Source organism: Aotus nancymaae, unplaced genomic scaffold (assembly GCF_030222135.1).
Source record: "Aotus nancymaae isolate 86718 unplaced genomic scaffold, 86718_ANA_hifiasm-v0.15.2.pri h1tg000029l, whole genome shotgun sequence".
NCBI lineage: Eukaryota > Metazoa > Chordata > Mammalia > Primates > Aotidae > Aotus > Aotus nancymaae.
The window spans coordinates 27,914,616-27,939,098 of record NW_026988442.1 but is presented as its reverse complement, the minus strand read 5'-3'; the positions used below and the strand labels follow the sequence as shown (position 1 = coordinate 27,939,098).

The 24,483-nt window shown below is 49.3% G+C and overlaps 1 protein-coding gene across 6 annotated transcripts in view; it reads left to right on the top strand.

Annotated features, from left to right (window-relative positions):
* The window catches only part of PREX1 (phosphatidylinositol-3,4,5-trisphosphate dependent Rac exchange factor 1), a 204,313-nt gene that overhangs the window by 96,786 nt on the left and 83,044 nt on the right, over window positions 1–24,483 (top strand). For all 6 annotated transcript variants that reach the window (XM_012467409.3, XM_064382496.1, XM_064382495.1 and 3 more), the window contains 2 exons: window positions 5,050–5,151; window positions 24,025–24,186. In XM_012467409.3, the coding sequence (XP_012322832.3) occupies window positions 5,050–5,151; window positions 24,025–24,186 (264 nt within the window). The remainder of the gene's footprint in view (window positions 1–5,049; window positions 5,152–24,024; window positions 24,187–24,483) is intronic.

Sequence of the window (24,483 nt, the reverse complement as noted above, 5' to 3'; positions counted from 1 at the left end):
CCATCTTAGCCTCCTGAGAAGCTGAGACTATAGGTGTGCACTACCATGCCCAGCTAATTTAAAAAAAATTTTGTCGAGATGGGGTCTTGCTATGTCACCCAGGCTGGTCTTGAACTCCTGGGCTAAAGGAATACTCCTGCTTTGGCCTCCCAAAGTGCTAGGAGTACAGGTGTGAGTCATTCTGCCCAGTCTAAGTATCAGATTTTCAAGAAGCTTTTGAATTAAAGTATAGCATCCATGCAGGAATTGCACCCCAGGATGATGAGTGCTCACAGAATTCTACAGCATGCAACCACCAAGACCGAAGAACATGCCTATTACTCCAGAAGCTTCCTTCTTTCCCCTTCCTAGTCATGGCCCCCAGGCCTCCAGAATCCCTCTGCTGACTTCTCTTACCGAAGCTTAGTTTTGCCTATTCTAGCATCGTCTATGAATGGTATCGTTCAGGATGTGTGTGCGTGGGACTGCCTTTGCACAGCACGATGTCCGTGGGATTGCTCTGTGGGATCCCTTCATGTTGGAGCTCAGGGCATTGCTTTAGAGAATGTTACATTTTATTCTGAGTGGGATGGAAGCCGTGGGGGAGGGTTTTGAGCAGAGGCATGACTGGATCTAATTTGCGTGGTGAAAGTCCCCCCGCCATCAGTGTCTGGGTAGAAGTATAGGTCTAGGGAGGGGCTTGGATGCATTTCCTAGGGGACCAGGACAATTGTCACAGATGGGGTTGCTTAAAACAGCAAAATTGATTCTCTGTCAGTTTTGGAGACCAGAAGTCCGAAATCAAGGTGCCGGTGGCTGTTCCCTCCTGGGGCTCCAGGGAAGGATCCTGTCTTTCCTTTGGAAGCTTCCAGCAGCTTCCGGTGCTCCTTGGCTTGTGGCAGCATCACTCCAATCTCTGCCTCTGTCTTCATGTGGCCTTCTTTTGTGTCTTCCCCCCTCATAAGGACATGAGTCGTTGGACTTCATCTTAACTAATTACCGTATTTCTGTAAAGACCCAATTTCCAAATAAGGTTGCATTCTGAGGTTTTCTGGGGGCCTGGTGTTTTGGGGACCACCATTCAACCGACTACAGGGCTACTGCAGCATCCGGGCAGGAAGCGATGGTGTCTGAGAACAGGGTTGCTGGTCGTGGTGGGAGAGGTGGTTGGATTCACGTAGAGCTTGAAGGCCTGAGCTGACACAATTGGTGATCAGCTGACTTCAGATATAAATGATCATTGACTTTGGATATAAATTAACGAGAAGTGCCAAATATGACTTTAGGGTTTTGGGCCCAAGCAACGGGAAGAACGGAGTTGCATTTTCCCAAGAGGGTGCAGGCTAGGATAGAAGAGGGAAACAAACATTCCCTTTTGGATGCGTGAGGTTTAAATGCCTGCATTATATCCAGGTGGGGTGATGGGTGGGCAGCAGAGACTCAAGTCTGGAGTTTAGGGAAGGGTGGACTGGAGAGATAAACTTGAGCATTTTCAATATAAAGAAAGATGGTGTTTAAATCCAAGTCAGGGCCGGTGCGGTGGCTCACGCCTGGTAATCCCAGCACTTTGGGGGGCCGAGGCAGGCGGATCACCTGAGGTCAGGAGTTCAAGACCAGCCTGGCCAACATGGCAAAACCCTGTCTCTACTAAAAATACAAAAATTAGCTGGGCATGGTGGCACACACCTGTAATCCCAGCTACTTGGGAGACGGAGGCAGGAGAATCATTTGAACCTGGGAGGCGGAGGTTGCAGTGAGCCAAGATTGCACCACTGCACTCTAGCCTGGGTGACAAAATGAGATTCTGTCCAGGAAAAAAAAAAGCCGAGTCAGGGTGGGATCAGCGGCGGGGCAGCATGGACAGAAAGGCGGACTCGGGATAGTTTAGGAACGTGCTGCCATTAGGAGGTTGGGAAGACTATGAGGTGGATGCCTCACCTGAGTCACTTCTGTAAATTTCGAGCATTTAAGGACTTCTCAGAAGTTCTTTCCATGGTGCCTGAAATGTAATGAGAATAGTGAATGCTAGCTCTGTGTGTGTTTGCCTGTTTTTTTTTTTTTTTAAAGAAAATAAAGTGAAACAACAATCTAGAGTGTTTGTGGGGAAGTGTTATTGGTGGCTGTGAAAATCTTGCGAAAACTCCTTCATCCTGGACAAAATAGGCCCTTCTCCCTCTAAGCCCTGGGGGCTTCTAGAAAGCACCTTCCCCACCCCCAGGTTCCCTGCGCTCTGCCCAGAGCTGACATCACCAGGGCAGCTTGTGGCGAGCGCTGGCTCATAGGACAAAGACCTGAGTGTGAGCAGCGTGGGGCCTGGCATCTCCCAGCTGCCGAAGCCTCAATCCCCCATCTGTGCCAGGGGTAGACATGGGTGGGGGCCATTCAGCTCAGCTAGAGCTGCGACCTGGGGTCCCTAGAATTCTGCTTCTCCAGGCAGAGCCTATTGTGATTCCCGAGAGGCAGTGGAGGTAGCTCTGAGACTTGGGCCAGCTCTTTGTGCCACAGTTTCCCCATGTGTGGTAGGGGGAGAGTGGTCCGTGCTTACTTCTTTAGGCTTTCAGCATGAGCTTTATGTGTATGTGAAGCATGAGGCACAGTGCCTAGCACGTGGTGGGCACATGGTTTGTGTTCTTATCGTCTGATTTTCACTTGAATATGAGCAGGGAACTTGTCTTGTTGGGCAGCCCCTCAGTGCTTGGAACTGTGCACAGCACACAGGACACAATGTGTATTTGTTGAATGAATGAATACATGGTAGGATGGGAATCCCTTTTCCCAAGAGTCTGGATTCATTTCCAGTTTTTCAGGGTGGTGTTGAGGAGGAATGCCTGGATGTGCTGGTGTTTTGTTCCTTCATTAGTTGGTGAGTTCATTCACTTATGCATGATGGGCACATAGTGAGCCTGAGGGACCCAGGACTGTGAGGGGCATGGCAGGGAAACACACGGAACTCATGGTTCCTGCTAAACAAAAATAGGTTCTTCACTTGGAGCCCTTCTGAAGGAGAGGACAGTGCCTGGAATGTGATTGAGAGCCATGTGGAACAAATGGCCACCTATGGAGGATCCAGGAGGAAGAAGTCTTGGGAATTGAGAGCAGGATGGGTGGCTGGGCTGGCCTTGGTGCATGAGTGGGCTTGGGTAAGGGCACACTGGCATCATGGTTTCAATCCCAGACTCTGTGTCAACCTGCCTGACTCTAGGTCCCAGCTCTGTGGCTTACTTTTCTGAGGTGGTCTTGGAGTAAAAGACAAAACCTCTCAAACCCCAGGGGTCTGAGTTCTGAGATGAGAATAATAATAGTTTTCAGTTGATAGGTTGGTTGGTGGCCAGGAGCCCTAGAGGCCTGCTGGACACGTGATTAGCTCTTGGTCAGTGTTAGCAGTGGATGATGGCAGTGTTACTATTATTTTTGTTATTACTGGGGAAGAGAACACATTCCAGACAAGGGGCATGGAGTAAGCTGAGAGAGGCAAGGGGGCTGCAGGGCAGAAGTATTGACATGGAGGACGCTGAGTTGATTCATTTGGACAGGAGCTTGGGGGTCAGCCTGGGAGTTAGGGTAACGGTCTTTCATTCCTAAGAGAGCTGCACTTTTTAACTCTGCAAGCCAAAACTCTGCTGCCTATGAAAGCACTTGTGTACACTCTCCCCAGGAGAAGAACTAGGACATCTTCAGTAACAGCTGAAGATTCCTAGTTCACTTTCCAACCCCTAACTCTCCCTCTACAGAGGGAACCCGCACTGGAATTGGGTGCATTCCTTTTCCATGCATGTCTTTATATTTGACTACATACATGCTCTCCATAAACAGTGCCTGTTTTCTTTTTTTTTTTTTGGGTGATGGAGTCTCGCTCTGTTGCCCAGGCTGGAGTGCAGTGGTACAATCTCGGCTCACTGCAACCTCTGCCTCCTGGGTTCAAGCGATTCTCCTGCATCAACCTCCTGAGTAGCTGGGATTACAGGTGCACGCCACCATGCCTGGCTAATTTTTGTATTTTTAGTAGAGACAGGGTTTCATCATGTTGGTTAGGCTGGTCTCGAACTTCTGACCTCATGATCCACCCACCTTGGCCACCCAAAGTGCTGGGATTACAGGTGTGAGCCACCGTGCCCGCCCAACAGCGCCTAGTTTTATGTTCTGTGTCTTTAAAATATTTCTATAAATGGTTTTATACTCTCCGTATTCTTCTTTCTTTTGCACAAGAGTACATTTTTGGGGTTCACCCATGTTGCTCCACGTGGCCCTGGTTATCTAATTTTCACTGCTGCGTAGCTAGCTACCACTGTATAAATCTGCTGCAAACAGACCGAAACAAAAATAGAGATGTTTCCATTCTCAGGTGCCATTACCCTAAGCCCACCCATGCACCAAGGCCAGCCCAGCCACCCAGCCTGCTCACAGTTCCCAAGACTCCTGAGCTCTTCCTGGAACCTCCATTGGTGGCCGTTTTTTTCACGTGGCTCTCAATCACGTTACAGGCACTGTCCTCTCCTTCAGAGGGGCTCCAACTGAAGAACCCGTTTTTGTTTGGCAGGAACCATGAGTTCCACATGTTTCCCTGCCATGCCTCTCACAGTCCTGGGTCCCTTGGGCTCACTATGTGCCCATCATGCATAAGTGAATGATCTCACCAACTAACTGCCTTGTTGTAAACAAGGCAGTTTTGAGTCTCCTGGTGTGTATATGTGAAAGCTTCTCTAGACCAGGAATTGGCGAATTTTTCTGTAAAAGGCCAGATGGTGAACATTTTAGGTGGTGCCGCTATATGGCTTTTTTTTGTAACAACTCAGCTCTGCTGTTGTAGCTTGTAGGGAGCCACAGACAGTGTAATGGATGTGGCTGTGTTTCTAATAAAACTTTACCAAAACGGGAAGTAGGCAAGATTTGGCCCACTGGGCTTCGTGCTGGTTGTGGACGATGCACATTTTCACTTCTCTTAGGGGTTGCTAAATCACTGCCCAAGTAATGATTGTAGCTGTGCTCTGAGAGTGCTTCCCATGCTTGAGGGTGGCCATGTCCCTGTGCTGTCCTTGGTGGGTTTAATGAAGGTCTCCTGTCCCTTTGCAGAGCTGCATGCTTCTGGGAGGCCGGAAGACCACGGACATCCCTTTGGAGGGTTACCTGTTGTCTCCGATCCAGAGGATCTGCAAGTACCCGCTCCTCCTTAAGGTGAGACTTTCCCATATTTGAAGTGACAGAAAACCCATTGGCTTCAGCAGAAAATAAAATTTGTTAGTTTCAGTATCTGAGAAGTCTGGCATCAGCGTCAGCTTTGGGCTGGGCTGGATTTAAACCAGGACCTTGCCTCTTTCTCTCTTGTTCACTCTGCTTTCCACTGTTCAGGCTTATTTTCAGTGTGGCAGCAGGTGGCTATGGTTCTCCTGGCCTCACAACCTCTCAAGTTTAAGGTCAGTGGGAAAGAGTGAACCTCTCTACTAAGAGCTGAGGAAAATCCTGAGATTCATCCTGGCTTTGACCATCTGCAGCCAGGGGAAGGTCATATGCCAAATGGTTTGAGCCTGAGTCATGTGCTCTGACCCAGACCAATTACATGAAACCTTTGCATGTATCAGTCCTCCAATCAGCATAGACCCACACTTTACCTCTGAACCAATCACCTGTGCTTTACCCCTGAACCAGTCACTATTGCTGTGCTCTGATTAGCTGAGACATGGTCCTACACTCCACTCTGATCCAATGACAGTGAGTAGGGCAGTGTTGTGTTGTGATTGGCTGATACCTGTGTCAGGTGCTCCACTCCTGAACCAATCATTCTGAGTAAGAGAATTCTAATTGACTCAGACTTGGGTCATGTGCTCCAACCTTAAACCAGTCACTGGGTCCCACAGGCCATGAGTGAGGACAGATGAACCCCACCTGACCAAAGTCTGAGCTGTTTGTGGAAGGCAGGGTGAGGACAGGCATAGGCACTAGCTGGGCAAATGCAGCCATCCATACACCTGCTGTTTCCTTCCCTGCTGCCAGCCCTGGCTTTTTCTTGGATGGGCAAAGCAGGGAAGATTTGCTGCTTATGTGGGGATGGAGAAGGCTTGATTCTAGGCTTCAGACTAGCTGCTGGATAGATCCCGAGCCTAGGGGTTGGCTCTTCCACCTTCCACTGCTCTCAGCCCAGGGTGTCAACCTTGGAAATGGTTGAACAAAACGGCTGTTGACCAGAGCCTGTCCTGGCTCTGTCCTGAAGGCAGCTGTGTCCCGGGTTCCCTGCGGGGGCGTTAATTTGGCTGGTGGGGCCTCATTTGCGCACCTGCTTACAGGGGCCTATATATTTTTGCTTCATGAACTGGATGGGAAGGGAGAGGGAAAGGGCACCAGGACATTCTTCATCTTGGTTTTCTGCTGGAGAAGGTGGGTGATGCTGGAGCCTCTGAGCTGGGCCAGACCCTGGGGCCATCAGCTCTGCCCACGAACACAGGCCTTCACTCTGCGCAGCTGTGGGGGTGGGACCCAGCTCTCCTGTGCCTCCTCTGCCCCGCTCCTGCTGTTGATCTGTCTCAGCAATCTTGAAAGGAACTTCAGCGCTTGTTCTTACCATGGCTTTGATCCCTAAACATGTCTTGGAAATGCTGTAGCTCAGGTCTTCACCTGGGTATGGAAGAAGCTTTGGGTGAAACTTGTAAACTGGTAGCCTGTGGACCAAATCTGGCCTGCAGATGTGCTTCGTTTCATTTGTGTGGTGTGTCTTTCAAACTTGAGTTAGTTGCCAGCATTCAGAGGAGGTGTACTGTAGTGGTTAGACATGGGATTGGCAAAACTGTGGCCTCTGGGCCAAATACAGCCCATGGCCTGTTTTTGTACAGCCTCTGAGCTAAGAATGGTGTTTACTCTTTTTAAAAAACGGTTGTTCAAACAAACAAACAAAGCCCCAGAAGAATATGTAGCAGAGTGGACGTGGCCAGCAGGGCCTAAAATATTTACCATCTGGCCCTTTATAGCAAAAATGTGCTGACCCCTGGGTAAGAGCCAGGCGTTGCAGCCATAAGCAGTCTGGGTTTGAATTTCTCTGTCATTTATGGGCTGTGTGACCTTGGGCAAGTCACTGTACTTCCCTGTGCCTCAGTTTCTCATTGAAACATAGGCTTACTGTTAATGGTATTTATGGGGTTGTTACGACGAGTGAGCATGGACTTAGCCCTAACAGCGACTAAACAAGGTAGGCACTGTGATTAGTCCCATTTTGGAGATGGGGCAACTGAGGCATAGGGAAAGGAACACATAGTAGATAAGCAGTAGAACCACCATTAGAACCCGGGCACTCTGGTTCCAGAGGACAACCCCTAACCACATGGCTGTGCTGCCTGTTGAGAAGCATTTTGGGGAGTTAAACTGCCAGTGCTTGGTCGCCAGCGATGTTGCCCTTCTCAGTTCCCTAAGTGGGGTCTAAGGTTGGCGGCCCTGTGTTTTGTGGCTGATCTGCTTCTCCTCCGGGTTTCAAAACCTTGAACATCTGACCCATGAGAAGAACCAGCAGCCATAGCCCAGAGCTGAACTGAGGTTTAATTTCTAGATCTTTCGTAAGTCTGGGTTCCAGCAGGCACTTGGACCTGCAGCTTCCGTGACATGTTTTAACAGACAATGGGGCTGGACCTGTGTGTATGGTGGACTCTAAGCTTGACGTGAGGCCCAGGCATTTCTGAGGCCTGTTCCCATTTCCACAGGGGCCAGAGTTTGGTTTGGTGGGATTCCTGGGCTCTGGATTCCCAGGAGAACAGAACCGCCCAGCGACCCATGGAGGAAATGGCCTGCAGAAAATGGCGAGGGGGTGGCCACGGTTCACTCACCTGACCAGATGGCTGTTGATACTGCCCACTTGCGCTCTAGCTGTGTTTATTGGGTAGGAGATTGGGGAGGCTTTTCGGGAGAGAGCAAGCCGGGCCTTAGACTCCCGTGGGGCCATGCCTTGCTCCCTGTCTGACAGAATTGCTCAGTGTGCCCGGCCTTTGGCACCCAGAGCAGGAACATTTGCATCAGCAAACACCCGGGCCTGAGGGGAACTCTGCCCCCTCCACCTCCGGAGTTCCTCCTTTCTGTCACATTTTCCAGTGGATTTTCAAAGATGATCCCATGAACTTGAAGCAGCTGAGCTCAAACCCCCAGCCCACCCCCTCTGAGGGTGGGCCGCCCCCGCGGCCCTCTGAGCTCCCTTGTTTGAGCTGAGCTCCCACTCGGCGTGGGCACACAAGGTCAAGGAGCCTGGGTAGGAAGAGGGAAGAGGTGAGAATGAAAGCCTTTTTGGGAACAGCCCCCAAAAGCTGAACTTGAACATTGCCTATGAATAGCCGAAACAGTCTATCTCGACTCTTTGGCCCAGGCCCGGGATAGACATTTGGCATTTCAGGCTTTGTTGAGTTTTCCATTCACGTTGCCAGGGAAATGATTCAGGTTTAGGGAGATGCCCCTGGTGCACAGCTGGCAGGTGCCGGGTCGGGGACCCGACCATCACTGATCTTCTCACTTTTTTCCTGGTGATGCACACATCTGTGTCCCTGCTTGCTTTCCACAGCTGTGAAGAAGACAGACCCAGGCTCTCCCGCTTGGAGCTTCCAGTCTTGGGCTGGGCCCCGTGGGGGCTTGGTGTGTGCAGTGGGGGCAGGGACCATCCTGGGGCTGACTGCAGGGGACACATCCTGTCCCAGGGCAGCTGCCACCTTTGCCCCCAGCTCTCTGGCCACTTCATCTTGGTCTCCACTGTTGCTTCCTCATCTCCGGGACCTCTGAGGAGAGATGGGCCCTGGGCTTAGTCCTTTGGTCTTTCTGCATCTAGACTTGTTCCTGTGGTGGCCTCATTTACTCTGTAGCCCTTTTTAAAAACAAAGTATACTCTGGCTGGGTGTGGTGGCTCATGCCTTTAATCCCAGCACTTTGGGAGGCTGAGGCAGGTGGATCCTGAGGTCAGGAGTTCAAGACCAGCCTGACCAACATGATGAAAACCCATCTCTACTAATGCAAAAATTAGCCGGGCGTGGTAGTGGGCACCTATAATCCCAGCTACTCAGGAGGCTGAGGCAGGAGAATCACTTGAACCCAGGAGATGGTGGTTGCAGTGAGCTGAGACCACACCATTGCACTCCAGCCTGGGCAACAGAGTGAGACTCCATCTCAAAAAAAAAAGAAAAGAAAAAGAAAAAAAAGTATACTCAAGGGTTGTGCAACCATTACCACAATAATTTTAGAACATTTTTGTCACCCACCAAAGAAACCCCAGACCTATAAACACTCACTTCCCATCTGCTCCAGCTCCCACACCCAAAGACCACTGGTCTACTTTCTGCCTTCGTCAGTTCTCCTATTCTGGAGATTTCCTACAAGTGGTGGAATCACACAGTGCTTGTCTTTCGTGCCCGGCTTGCTTCACTTAGGCTCATGTCCTCCAGGCTTGTCCACTTTGGAGCGTGTGTCGGTGCCTCCTTCCTTTTTGCGGCTGAATCATTTTCCATTGTGGGCTGCAACACGTTGTGTTTATCCACTCATTAGCTGATGGACATTTGGTCCATTTCCACTGTCTGGCTATTGTGAGTCATGTTGTTCTGAAGGTCCGTGTACAGGATTTGTGTGGACATTCCCATGGCCTTAAACTCCATCTCCACACAGATGACTTCAGCCAGGACCTCTCCCCTAGACTTTGGACTTGTCTTCCAGCCCATTCAGTTTCTGCATTTGAGGGTCCACCAGACATCTCTTACGGAGCATGCTCTAAACCAGATGCCGGGTTCACGCCTTTCGCCAGCCCCTCCATCCCCATCTCAGCAGATGGCCCTTTGTCCTTCTGGTTGCTCAGGCCAAACCTTGGGGTTATGTTTGGTGCCCCTCCTTCCCCACCCCCCATGTCTTGCCATGAGGAGGTCCTGTTGGCTCTGCTCTCAGACCCTGTCCAGAGTCCAGCTGCTTCCTAACACCTCCACTCCCCGCGTGCTGGGCCACTGCCACGGCCCCAGCGGGCCTCTTTGCCTCTGCGCTTGTCCTCTGCAGGCTGCTCTCAGCTCAGCAGCTAAACTGAAGTCAGTTCATGTCACTTCTTCCTGGACAACCCTCCCAGAGCTCTCTGCTCACTCCGAATAAGATCCAAGTTCTTTGCCATTGCCACTTGCAAGGTCCTACCCGATCTCACCTACGTTCCCCTCCGACCTTGTCTTCTTCTCTGCTGGGCCAGGCTTGCTTCCTGAAGTTCTGCAAACAGAACAAGCAGCTTTCTGCCTCAGGGCCTTTGCACCTGCTCTTTCTTCTGCTGGGACATTTTACCCCACTTCTCCTGAGACTCAATTCTCATCTTTGTCTGGCCTCTGCTGCTCGAGTGCCCCCCGTCTGAGGCCTTTTCTGGCCACCTCTGTGATAGAGGAGCTGCCTCTGCCATTCTCTGTCCCCTTTACCTGCTTTTATATTTCTTCATAGCACTGCTCGCTGGCTCCCGTTCGTCCTGGATGCTTGGTGTCCTGATTGATTTTGGGATGTCAGTTCCCCAAGGGCAGGGATTTGGGCCTGTTTTCCCAGTGCCTGGAATGGTGCCTGCACAGAGTAGATGCCCTGGTTACTTATTGAATGAGTGTGGAAAGGCCATCTCCATCTTGCCAACTGTTTGTGAATCCTATGTGAAAGTTACTAATGTCCAAGTATTAGCTTGATTCAGAACTTGTTAAATATTGTGGGTCTCAGCAGGGCACATCCTGACCTGTTTGGAACAGCTGCTCTAGTGGGGTTGTATCCAGGGATGTTTTTTTGCAGAGTGGCTGCTTGGGGTACAGCCTTGGATCTGTGCATGGCCTCTGGTGTCTCCTGCACCTCCCACGTCTGTCTGTGGGTGATGCAGCTGTCACCCAAGCACAGCACGAGGACCTTGCCATTTGGCTGTTACCTCTGTCTACTTGACTGGGAAGAATGTGGCTGATACTGAGGTCAGCGCTTCTGGGATGGACTGACTGAGGTCCATTGCCAGGGAGGTGTTGACCTTAATTCTTGGTGAAGGGGGACAGCTGGGAGTGATGTGTTTCCTGGAGCGTGGATGTATACTACTCATAGCTTTCCAAAGGATTTTAGATGGCATACGAGCAGACTTTATGTGGGATGGGTGGAGGGGGGAGGGGGGAAGCCAACATTAAAAACAGTGACTCACACAGTATAGAATACTACTGTCTTAGGAAACCCCTTTCCGTCTTCCTAGTGTCCTCCAAGAGAGAGCCACAGTTGGTGCTGCAGTGTTTAGGGTTCTTGAAGCCATTCATTCATTCACCACCTGTTTATTTAGAGCGACTATTATGTGTCAGGCACTGCTTGAGGTGCTAGAGGTACAAAGTGAACAAAAACAGCTTGAACCCCTGCCCCCTTGTAACTGACATTCTTCTTGGGGGAGATGAATGAGTAAGAAATGCGTATGCTTGTTTAGGTGGAATATTTGGGTGCTGTGGAAAAAATATATATCAGGCTCAGAGGATCAGTAAGGACCAGGAGTCACTCGGATTGCAGTTTTAGATAATGTGGTCAGCGAAGGCTGGACTGAGAAGGAAACATTTGAGCAAAGATCTGAAAGAGATGAAGGAGGGAGTCAAGCAGGTACCTCGGGGAAAATTGTTTCAGAGAGAACAGTCAGTGCGAAGGCCCTGGGCACGACTCTTCCTGATGTGTCCGGGGAACAGTGAGGAGGCCAGAGTAGCTGGAGAGGAGAGGATAGGGTGAGAGCAAGGGAGTAAGGTCAGAGAGGTAATGGAGCCAGGTCAGGTATGGCCTTGTGGACCATTGTGGGGTCTTAATTTTCCATCTGAGTGAGGTGGAAACCACAGGAAGGTTTTGAACATGGGAGGAACAGGATCTGCCTTAGTTCTAATGGGATCCCTCTGGCTGTGTGTGGAGGATGGACCGTAGGGTGGTTACAGTGGAGTCAGGGAATGCTTGACTTCAGTGGTTCGGGTAGGAGATATCTGGACCTGGTGGTGGCAGCGGAGGTGGATGCATTTCATGAGAGTTGCCTTTTCACATCCTTTGTCCATCTTCTATTGGACAGTTGTTCTTTTGATTTCCCAGAGTCCTTCTATTTATTCTGGATGCTTTGGGTTCTCTCTTTGAGTTTTCATCTGACTGATGCTATGCAGTGAGCTCCCCATCTGCTAGGGATCGGGCATTGTCACTGTCTTGCCAGGAAAGCACAGGAAGTCAGAGATCTCTTCGCTATAGCCCCCTCTGCCCTGACTCCATCCTCCCCCAACCACAGTGCCCACCCCTTCATCCTGTCTCTCGAGCCAAGCACCGACACCTTGCCCACAGCTGCCCCAGAGCCTCAACCTGCACAAGCCTCTGCTCAGACTCTTTCCTGTGTGGTGAGCACTAACCTCGGGACACCCCTTGTTGGGGGGGGTCCTGCTGTCACCCCTTCCTTTCAAAGCCGTGCTTAGATGCCCCATCTTCAAAGGAGCCTTCCCAGGTCACCCTTTGTGGGGTCCAGCCTGCATTCTACTTTCCCCTACACTGTTTGTAGTTAAGAGTGAATTCAGAAATCCACCTCCACCTCTTCTTAGCTGTGTGACCAAGAGCAAGTTGATGAACCTCTCTGTGTCTCCATTTTCCCATCTGTAAAATGGGCATGGTAGTTACCTCCCAGGCTTGCTGTGAAGATCAGATGAGACAGTGCATGAGAAGACTCGGGAAATCATTTTGCATGTTACTGAGTAAATGGTCATGCTTGTGAAATGTCGGCGACTCGAATACTGTACTGATTTTTATGTTTATCAATCCTAGCTCCTGCCCTTATTAGCATTGCCTCTTTGAAATCTGACTTAAACTCTGTGTGCCTCAGTTTTCTCCTGTGAAATAGTGCCCTGGTTATTGGTTATTATCAAGATCAAATGAAAAATACCTGTAAAATGCTTAGAAGTGCTTAATATTAGCTATTTTTATTGTCTCAGCATCTATATTTTCCAATATTAACATAACTACATTAAGTTTCTTTTGGCTGGTGTTTTTCTGAAATACCTTGTTTCTCCTTTGTGGTTGACCTATCTGATGCCTTAGACTTTAGGTGCTTTTTTTGTTAACTCCATGGAGTTCAATTTAAAATCTGATCTGATAATATCTTCTGACAGGAGAGTTTAGTCCACTTATATTTATTGTTGATATATTTGAACTTGGCTCTACCATCTTTCTTTTTGATTTCTATTGATCCTCTTTTTCTTGATGTTTTTGTCTCTTTCCGTGTTTTATTTTGGAGTTTTAGTTTTTTTTGTGACTTAGTTGCTCTTTTTCCTTTATTCCTTTTATTTTTTTAAATTTTTGCTTTCACTAAAGTGGAATTTAAAACTATTATCATCATCACCACCACCATCAGTCACTACCATATCTCGCAGTTTTTTTTTTTTTTTTTTTTTTTTTGAGACAGAGTCTTGTTCTGTCGCCAGGTGCCAGGCTGGAGTGCAGTGGCGCAATCTCGGCTCACTGCAATCTCCGCCTCCTGCGTTCAAGCAGTTCTTCTGCCTCAGCCTCCCGAGTAGCTGGGACTACAGGCGCGCGCCACCACGTCCAGCTAATTTTTGTATTTTTTAGTAGAGACAGGGTTTCACTATGTTGGCCAGGATGGTCTTGATCTCTTGACCTCGTGATCCACCCGCCTCTAACCGTCTCTTGCAGTTTTACCCTCTTCTCTAGAGAAATGCCTGTGCAGAGCCTGGAAGTGGGGCAAGAGGTGTGGGACTGCACGGCTAGCCATGCTGGGGCCTCTTTGAAAGGTTGGACATAGAGCTCCTGAGTGTCAGAACCTGGAGGGTCAGTAGAGACCTACCAACCTAGGGTCACAAACACAGACACCTGCAGGGCAGGTGCAGTAAATGAGTAGCTGGGTTGTAACTTAGCAAGGTGGATGAGAACTGTGGCAGACTAGAGAGCACGTGTCCCTCGTAAGGGTGCAGCCACCACTCAGCCAAGCCAGCTGTTACAACGCAAGCCCAGGGTGGCCAGAGCTTCTGCTTTGCTGACAGAGGCTGGGGATAACATTTAGCTTAATCTGATCACTACCTTGCATAGCCAGGAGGCGTAGGCACAGAAATGGGAGGCAACTCGTCCAAGGTGACACAGCACATCCTCATCAAAGCGAGAACATGAACTTCCTGATAGGAGCCCTCTTCCTGCTCTACCCACTTTACCTCTCTGAGTAGAAGAAAGGCATTTTTAAAACCCACGAGGATTATTTCTTTTGTCCTACTAATTGCTAATTGGTGGGACTACAGTTTTCCTAGACATGCAGCAGAGGCTGAAATTGTTAAACTTAGAAATGTATTTGTGTGAAATCTGCATGTGATTTGCATGCATGGAGGGTGTTTGTGGATTTTCTGCTATGCTGGGCAGCTTTTCACTTCGGGGTTTTCTTGGACTTCCAGATGTTTTTCGCTTCTTGTTTTCTTTTCCTTTTTTTCTTTTAAGTGGTGGTGGGTGTCCTTAGCACCTCTTCATTTGCATTCTGTTGTCACCCTATGTATGGCCGCAAGGGACTTTAGCACTGTGGGTACAGGAGCTTGCCAGGGGCACAGGAGCACTGTGGGCTCTGTGGGCACAGGAGCACTGTGGGCTCTGTGGGCACAGGAGCACTGTGGGCTCTGTGGGCACAGGAGCACTGTGGGCTCTGTGGGCACAGGAGCACTGTGGGCTCTGTGGGCACAGGAGCACTGTGGGCTCTGTGGGCACAGGAGCACTGTGGGCACAGGAGCATGCCAGGCTTCCTGAGCTTAGGTGGTGGAGCCTTTGGCAGGCCTGTGTGAGTGGCGGCAAGTCACTGAGTGCAGGATCAGCCCCTTCCTGGAGTTGGCTGAGGTGTCCCCAGAAAGTGGTTGTTGTCCTGCTTGACCCAGACACCGTTGGTGACACCACCCCCTCTCTCCATGGGATGCCTGTTTCTCTTAGTGGAGAGGACAGTATGGCTTTCCAATCTCCATGTCTCTTTCTAAGCCCTCACCAACCCCAGGTCACAGGGAATGGTGGGTATTGTCACATCTTCCAGTGACAGTCGAAGCTTTGTTTTCACACTGTGGGTTTATGGATTCTTCTTACGATTTCGCTTGCCAGTAACTGAAAACCTATTTTATTGTTTTTATGACCTTGTTAATTAAACTTGCTTTTAAAAAAAGAATAGAAAACCCAGAAAAGACCGAAGGTAGGTCTGACTTCAGGCATAGATGCATCCAGGGCTCAGGTGATACTGTCCTAACTCTGTCTCTCCACATCCTGCTCTGTTTCTCTGAGTGCCAGCCTTGTGCCCAGGAGGCTGCTTTCTCATGGTGGCATCATTGGTCACCAGCAGCCTCAGGCCTGTGTGTGACCAGCACAGTCACCCAGGGAGAGGAGAGCATACCTTTCCTGGCGTTCTTATAGGAAGTCCCAGTCCGCGGCCTACTGGCTCAGCGTGGGTCCCACACTCTCCTTGTGTGGCTGGGAGGCTGGATGGTCAGGCTTTAGTCACATATCCACACCGGGAGCTGGCTGGGATGGCCTCTCCTGGACTCTATGACCCAGGAGAGGAGCAGGTGGAAGCGGCAGGAAGCAGCTCTTCCTCTTCTCTCCCTGCCACCACCTCTTCCTCTGAGCCCTTTGTTCTTCCCCTAGTCCTCTCCTGGGCCTTGGGCGAGGCTGAGTGAGCCAGGAGGAGCTGGCCCCAGCCACGTTCATTTGTTGCCCTGGAGTTTAAGGCCCTGTGCCTCAGGCTGCCTCTTATGGCCCTGCTGAGGGCAGGGTACACACTTTTGGGGACACGAAGGCACTGCTCAGAGCGGGCACCTGTGGGCATCCTTTGAGTAAATGTGATTGCAGGGACAAGAGGGAGGTGAGGCATCTCACGGAAGCCCCAGCTCCTCCGCGCCGACATCCTCTCTTCTAGGAAGGCTTTGCCTGAGGCCCCACTCGTGAAACCACACGGGGCTGGGCGGCGGATGCTGGGGAAGGCCACCCAGCCTGGGTCCTGGAGGGGCTTCTGCTGCTGGTTTGCAGGGTGGCCCTTGCACACCCCTCCCTTCCATTCTCTCAAGTTTTATAAAGGATCCCCAGGGCCTGCCCTGCTCAGACATTGCGTGTTCTAAGAGTCTGATTTGGGGGTGTTCATTTCCAGCTATAACTATTTCTAGATGGGCCTGTAGATGTGGTTGGCATCTGCCAAGCTCCACTTTCTGTCTCTGTGGCCTTGGGCAGAGGCCTTTAACTGCTCTGTGCCTCAGTTTCCTCATATATAGAGTGGGGATGATAATAGTACCTACCTCACTGGAATGATTCGAGGATGAAATGACTTAATGCACTTGAGTTTAGAGTGCTGCTTGGTGCACAGAAAGTACTGAATAGATGCTAGCTATTGTGATGAACTTGACTTCTTCTTTTACTATTATTCCTGCTATACAGAAGTAATAAGAAATAGCCACTATGACTACAGAAATAATGATGATGATGGTAAATATTGTGTCCTTACTGGGTACCAAGACTTTTACATTCATCACTCCATTGGGTCCTTGCATTAGCCTTAGGAGGTGACTCCTCCCCTCTTTCATAGATGTGCAAACTTGGCTTTAGAGAGGTGAGGTCACCTGTGCAAGGTCACACAGCTGAGAAGTGGTGGAGGCGTGGCGGAGACCATGCCTCCCTTCTCCTAAGACCCATTCTCTTGACCACAGGGCTTCCTAGTTTCATGATCTGAGACTGGGTTTGAGCTAGAATAAGGCATTAGTGGGCCTGAATCTATCATTGATGCCTCTAGTGATGAGGAACTCACTACCTTACAAGGTAGCCCCTTCTCTTGTGAGAAAGCTCCAAATGGTGTAAGAATGGATTAATTTAATCAAACAGTGGATGTCTGCATTGGTCGCATTGGACTCCTTGAGGTTCTGCAGATCCGTTGGGCTTCTTCGTCATGTAGTTCACCCAAGATGCTTAGCAAGCACCTCCTGGGTTCCTTCCAGAAACACTCTTCTCTGGGCCAAGCCCTGTAAGGTCATGTATCTGTTTCACTTTGGATATGAATTCCAGGGTTTTTAGTACAATAGTATGTCTCCTTTGAACCTGACTCTCTTCTAACTTATTAGGACAGTCTGTTCAGTTCTGAATTGGGCAGGAGCCTCCTCATCTTCCTCCTTTTGCAGGTGAGACTTTTGTTAGTATCGCTTAAGCTCTCATTAACTTTGAAGATACCCACATTTTATGCCTGTCTGAGACTAACTGGGACATCTTCGAGATTCCAAATCTGTGTACTCTCTCCGACTTTGTGAAATAATAGGAACTTTTTCAAATAAGAGATGGAAAAACTAGCCCAAGCCGACTTATACAGCATATATATGTTAAAAATAAATAGGCTTACATAATTGAAAAGCCATGGATAGATGGCTTCAGGTATGGCTGGATCATGGTGTTGCAAGGGAATTGCCAGACTGTTTTCCTAAGCTGCTGCACCATTTTCTATTTTTACCAGCAATGTAGGAGGGTTCTAATTTCTTCATATCCCCAGCAACCCTTGTTACTCATTTTTGGATTATAGCTATTTCACTAGATGTGAAGTGGTATCTCATTTTGGTTTTGTTTTGCATTTTCCCAAATGATGTTGAACATCTTTCCATCTGCTTATCAGACTTTTGTTTATCTTCTTTGGAGAAATGTCTATTCAAGTCTTATGCCTGTTTTTTAATGCTGTTATTCATCTTTTTGTGGTTAAGTTGTAAAGGTTCTTTATGTATTCTGGGTACAAGTTCCTCATCAGATGTATAATTGATACTATTTTTCTACATTATGCAGATTGTCTTTTCCCTTCCTTTTAAATTTTATTTATTTTCACTTTCTTGATAGTGTCATTTGAATTACAGAAGTTTCAAATCGTGATGAAATTCACTTTATTTTTTTTTTAGTTGCTTGTGCATTTGGTCATAGCTAAGAGCACTTCTCTTAACCTAAGGCCACAAGGAGTTACTCCTGTGTTTTCTCTGACAATCTGATAGTTTCAGCTTTTACATTTAGGTCCGTGATCCATTTTGAGTCCATTTTTGTGTGTGGTGTGAGGAGGGGCCAGCCTCATTTTGTTGCACGTGGATATTCAGTTGCATCGTTTATTGAAAAGATGGTTCTTTCCTCCATTTAACTGCCTTGGCATCCTTGTGGAAAATTAACTGACCATAAATGTAGGGATTTATTTCTGGACTCCCAATTTTATTTTGATATAGATTGATTTTCACTTTTGATTTTCTTTTCTTTTTATTAAATTTTGATACATGCGCAGAGTGTGCAGGTTTGTTACATAGGTGTAAATGTGTCATGGTGGTTTGCTGCACCTATCAACCCATCTCTTTTTAAAAGAGATAATAGAGATAGGATCTTGTTCTGTCACTCAGGCTGGAGTGCAGTAGCACGATTATAGCTCATTGTAACTGAGAACTCCTGGGCCCAAGTGATCCTCCCACCTCAGCATCCCGAAAGCTGGAACTACAGGTGCACACCACTGTGCCCAGCTAAGTTTAAAAATTTTTTGGTAAAGATGGTGGTCTTTCTGTGTTGCCCAGGCTAGTCTTGAACTGCTGGCCACTGGCTGCACTGTTTTCCATTGATTTCTAGGCCTGTCTTTATATAGTACTGTGTTGCCTCTTTTTTTAAGATGGACTTTTACTCTGTCGCCCAGGCTGGAGTACAGGGGCACGATCTTGGCTCACTGCAACCTCTGCCTCCGGAATCAAGTGATTCTCCTGCCTCAGCCTCCCAAGGAGCTGGGATTACAGGTGTGCACTGCTATGCCTGGCTAAGTTTTGTATTTTTAGTAGAGACGGGTTTTTGCCATGTTGGCCAGGCTGCTCTCGAACTCCTGACCTCAGGTGAACCGCTCACCTTGGCCTCCCAAAGTGCTGAGGTTACAGGCATGAGCCACTGTGCCTGGCCTGCTTTACTTTTTAATTTTTTTTTTAGATGGAGTCTCGCTCTGTCACCCAGGCTGGAGTGTAGTGGCACGATCTTGGCTCACTGCAACCTCTACCTCCCAGGTTCTGAGCAGTTCTCCTGCCTCAGTCTCCTGAGTAGCTGGGAGTATAGGTGTATGCCACCATGCCCGGCTAATTTTTATATTTTTAGTAGAGATGGGGTTTCCTCATGCTGGTCAGGCTGGTCTTGAACTTCTGACCTCGTGATCCACCTGCCTCAGCCTCCCAAAGTGCTGGGATTACAGGAGTTAGCCACTGCGCTTGGCCATTACTTCTTAAGATCTTGAGAAGGAGTATGCCAGGAGAGGAAACAGCAAGTCCAAAGGCCTGGAGGCAGGAATGGGCCCTCATTTTTTGGAGCTCAACAGAGTGGAGCCAGCACGCCCCTGTGAACCAAGACATCAGAGCCAACACTTCCCCTGTGGTTTTGGTCCAGCCATGAGGTTGGCCATGTCTTGCTTGGTTTCAATTCCCTACCCCTTGCACTGACCTAGGGCAGAAATAGAGGCAGCCAGATAGAAAAGGGAAACAGCCTTTTTTCACTTTTACTAACTACTGGGTGTTGGCATCCCCACAGGGAACCATTGGAGGAGGATCACTGAGAGTCCAACTTCCAGGGTTTGGGAGGAGCAGATATGGCAGCAGTGCCCATCAGAGGGGTGCCATGGGCCCATCAGGTTTTAGTTTCAAGAATAAAATTGGTGAGGGCTTCCTGTTTGTCGGGGGAGGTGGGAAGAGGCCCAGGGACTCAGGCTGGATAATCACAGAATAGTGATTCAGAAATGTGAGCTCTGGAGCTGGACCTTGTAGCTGCTTAGCTGTCTGTGACCTTGGGCAAGTGATTTTGCCTATTTGTGAGCCTCACCTTCCTCATCTGTCAAGTGGGGATAGTAAAAGCACCTGTCTGCTGGGGCCATTGGGAGGCAAAGTAATTTCACTGATGGACAAGCTAAACAGAGCCAGCAGAAGGAAGAACATATTTTCGTGGTGAATTTATCCCATGGTGAATTTATACCACAACATGGTGGGGTCTCTTTTGTAATAGGACATGGTTTAGCTATAGTGACAGAGCTCTGAAACAAGAGTGGCTTAAACAACGTCTAAGCTTATTTCTGTCAAGGCAGTCCCGGGCAGCATGGTGGTTCCATGCTGACAGCATCAATTTCTGCCAGCACTGGGGTGTGGTCCTCAGCACCAGGGTTTCAGGTGCTCACACCATGCCCACATTCCAGCCAAGGAAGAGGGAAAGGAGAAGGGAAACTGCACCCAGCCCTTCTGCTCATGCCCCATTCACCAGAACCTAGTGTCTATGGTGGACTGGGACTGTGTTCTTTAGTCCAGATGCCCTCATGCTTAGCTGAGAATCAGTTCTGTTGCTTTTGACAAAGGGTCAGCAAACTTTTCCATTAAAGGACCAGATAGTAAATATTTTAGACTTTGGGGTCTATACAGTCTGTCATTGTACTGTAAAAGCAACCACTGACAATACGTAAATAAATGAGGATGCTGGGTTCCAATAAAACTTTTTTTTGTTTTTGAGATGGAGTCTTGCTCTGTTGTCCAGGCTGAGTGCAGTGGTGTGATCTTGGCTTACTGCAACCTCCGCCTCCTGGGTTCAAGCGATTCTCCAGCCTCAGCCTCCCGAGTAGCTGGGATTACAGATGGCTCCCACCACACCAGGCTAATTTTTTATATTTTTAGTTAGAGACAGGGTTTCACCATGTTGGCCAGGCTGGTCTTGAACTCCTGACCTTGTGATCTGCCCACCTTGGCCTCTCAGAGTGCTGGGATTACAGGTATGAGCCACCGTGCCTGGCCCCAATAAAACTTCTTTTTACAAAAATAGTTGATGGGTTGGATTTGGTCCTCAGAGTGTCACTTGATCCTGCTTCGGACAAAGGGGATGATGATGGGTAGGACCTGGGGTAGGGGTCTCACTAACTGGCAGCCTCTGTCTCTGCCCACCGGGAGCTGACTGGCCACATTCACTCCCTGGCTTTGACTGGCCTCACAAAGGTTTAGATGCCCAAAACCACTTTAGGGAACCTGGGACTGGAGTAACTTTGCTGAATCGAATGGAATTACTGAATATGGTCATAAAATCATGGTCTTCTGTTGTAACTTTGTGGACATACCTACAAGCAGGCCGATGGCTCCAGGAGGGCTTGGGGGAGTGTCTGCTGTCATCTGTGCACAACAGAGAGCCCAGCATGGGACCATGACACTGAAGGCCTTGCTGAGTGGATGCACCTGTGCATGGAGTGAGCTTCTGGCTCCACACCACCCTCTGCTCTTGCCTGGATGTTGGTAGTAGGCATAGCTGGTCTTCCTACTTTATATTCATTCCACATTCCGTCCCACGCATCCTCCTGTCAGCAGCCAGGGAGGTCCTTTAAAGGGTGAGAGGATGGGTCAGGCCTCTGCTCATACCCTCATCACCTCCCCATGCTCTTGAGAGGAAACGTAAAACACCCCACTGCAGCCTGACGTGATCTGGCCTTGGCATGCTTGTCTGAATCCGTGCTCCAACCCTCTCTTGCTTGCTTTGCTGCAGTCCCGCTGGCCTCCCTGCTGCTTCTCACTGCCTCAGGGCTTTGCACGTGCTCTCCTCCTTCCTGGAGTGCTATTCCCACAGATGCATTGCAGCCCATGCCCTCACCAAGCTTCGCTCACAAGCCTGCTCTGCATAGAGACCTTCTCAGACCACGGCACTTCCCTCACTCACTGCCCCTTTAATTCGCATAAATTATATATTTATTTGGGAAGAAAGTATTCATACTTAACTGTCTGAAAGGTTGTAAATAGTATGGGGATTTAGAGTATAAACTCTGTGGAGTCAGACTGGGTGGGCTCAGATCTGCTGTGTGACCTTGGACAAACGGCCCGACCTCTCTGTGCCTCAGGTCTTGCATCTGTCAAATGAGAATAACGGTGCCTACCTAATAGGGTTGATGTGAGGATCAAATGAGCTTGACAGGAGCATGAGGGCTCACTGAGTATTAGCTGTTGTTACTCTTGGTAGTGGTAATAGTCATGACCTTGTTGACCGGTCTTGTCTTGCCCATGAGCTCCCAGAGGACTGTCTTGTTCTCTGCCCAGCCTCCATGGCTCAGGCTCACACCAGTTGTTCAGCCAGTATTTGCTGAGTGAAGAAAGAGTCAAAATATAACCCCCATTAGGAGAACTGGCCCTGGGTGCCCTGCCTGCCTTCATGTTGCTTCCTCCTGAAGGTTTCCAGGCTTGCTTCTCCTCTGGTTGATCACCAGCGTTTTCAGCACATGGCGCTGCTGTCTGGGCCTCTCTCAAGCCCTCAGGGAAGTACCTTTCCAGCCTCGTTGCTGGGGCCTCCAGAGGAAGAGCACGACTTCATCTCCCTTCTTTTGCATCCTTTGGGCACATTGTCTGGGTGCATGGCAAGAGCTCAGCCGAGTTCCAGGGGCCTGATGTTGCAGACCAGCTGGGCCTTGGGACTCTTAGGGCCTGGTCATCAGAAGAGACGACATATGTTTTCGGGCAGAATGGAAGTGGCGGGAATGGAGAAGGGATGTGTTTGGAGTTGGTTTTCTCCAGGGAGTGCACAGAACACCACACCGTGTTGTGGCAAATTGCTGCTCACAGTTGCAGCTAGCATGCGTTGTCATATGGCAATGAGAATGCCAATTGCTTGCATATATTGAGCGCTTGCTGTATATGCACTTATGCTTTTCCTACAGTACCTCATTTATCCCTCGCCATAACCATGAGCAGTGCCAGACAGCCTGGGTTCAAATCCCAGTTCCTCCTTGTACTTTGAGGCCTTAGGCTTTCTTGCTGTGCCTCAGTCTCCTCATCTGTTAAATGGGCTAATAACAGAATTTACCTTCAAAACATGGAGCGAAGGCTCAGTAGACATTAATTGCTGCCATTGACATTAATTGCTGCCATCGTCATCATCCTCATCACAGGTTTGCAGCTGATGAAACCAAAGCCCAAGGTCACCCAGACAGTGAGGGGCAGAGTCAGCCCTTGAACTGACATTTGTGCTCATAGCTCTCACGCAAGAGTGTCACATATGTGGGGACCTTATCTGGATCATTGAGGAGCAGGGAGATAGGGCATAGGGAAGAGACTGGAGCTGTTAGGCATGTGGGTCAGATGATTAAAAGAAACTTATCTCTGCTGGCACAGTTCAGGATGAAAGGCTGGTGGGGCGGTTGGGTGATTTGGGTAATTTGGTCTGAAAATCTTCCCTGATATCCTAAGTCCCGGCTAATCCCTTCCTCCTCAGTTCCTCTCCTATCACACTTAGTGGCCAGAATCTTTTGATGAAGACCAGCCTGGCTTTTGCAGTGTCCCAGCCTGTGCCTGAGTTGAGGGGTGAGCTGGCAGTGGGAAACGGTCGGGGCAGGGGGCTTCTCATGGATTAAGAACCATTTTACATGCCCTGTCCCATATCCATGTGAAGGTGGGGCAATTTTTATGACTATCCTACAGATTAGAAAACCGGGCCTGGGGAGGGGCAGTGTTGGGGCCACCTCTGTGACCGCCGATCTCTCTGTTTTTCTCTCCCTTATTTGCTCCACCACAGACACACTGCCTCCTCCTGTTCCTCATTGCACAGCAGACATGCGCCCGCCCAGACCCTTTGTGCAGCAGTGCCCCCCGCCTGGCAGGCTCTCCCCTTGGGTTTTTGCAGGGCTCCCTCTCTGGCTCTATGCAGGGTCTCTGCTCAGACATCACCTCCGTGTAGAGGCCTCCCCTGATCTCCCTGTGTGAAACAACACTTCCTTCCCCCACATTCTGATTTGTCTTCCTGGTGTTCACCGCTGCTTGACATTGTATTCCATACCTGAGTTTTCTTTTCTTTGGCTCATCTCCTTTGCTAGAATGTAATGTCCACCAGGTGAGGAGTTTTTGTATGTTTTCTTGATAGTAACGTTCTCCCCAGACCCTGCAACACTGCCTGCAGTGGAGGACATGTTCAGGTGACACTTGTAGAATGAATGACTGACTGAATGAATGAGTGATGCCTCTCAGCCTCAGGTTGTATAGCCTGTATGTGTCAGAGCTTGCTTCAGCTCTGGCCTGGGCCTCCTCTGGATTGATGTCTTGCTTTCTTCTTCCCACCTCTATTCTACCCCAGGAGCTGGCCAAGAGGACTCCCGGCAAGCACCCAGACCACCCTGCGGTCCAGAGTGCCCTGCAGGCCATGAAGACCGTTTGCTCCAACATCAATGAGACCAAGCGGCAGATGGAGAAGCTGGAAGCTCTGGAGCAGCTGCAGTCCCACATCGAAGGCTGGGAGGTGTGTACAGGACAGGAGGGGACTTCCTGGACTGCAGGGGCCAGGAGGTGCACAGCTGCAGGCACGAACTGAGGCGCGGGCGCCGGGTTCAGTCTGCAGTGTTATTTTGTTTGGCTTACAGAGTGTTTGCAAAAGATCGCTTAATTATTTTTCAATTAAATCTAAATAAAAATCTGTATTTCAGGTTTCTCTTAAAAAATTGGTGACTCTGGGTACCTATATCCCATGGAAAGAGTCACTGGAGCCTTCAGTTTCCCTCAGTTTCCACTGTCCCCTGTCGTCTCCCCACCCATTCTC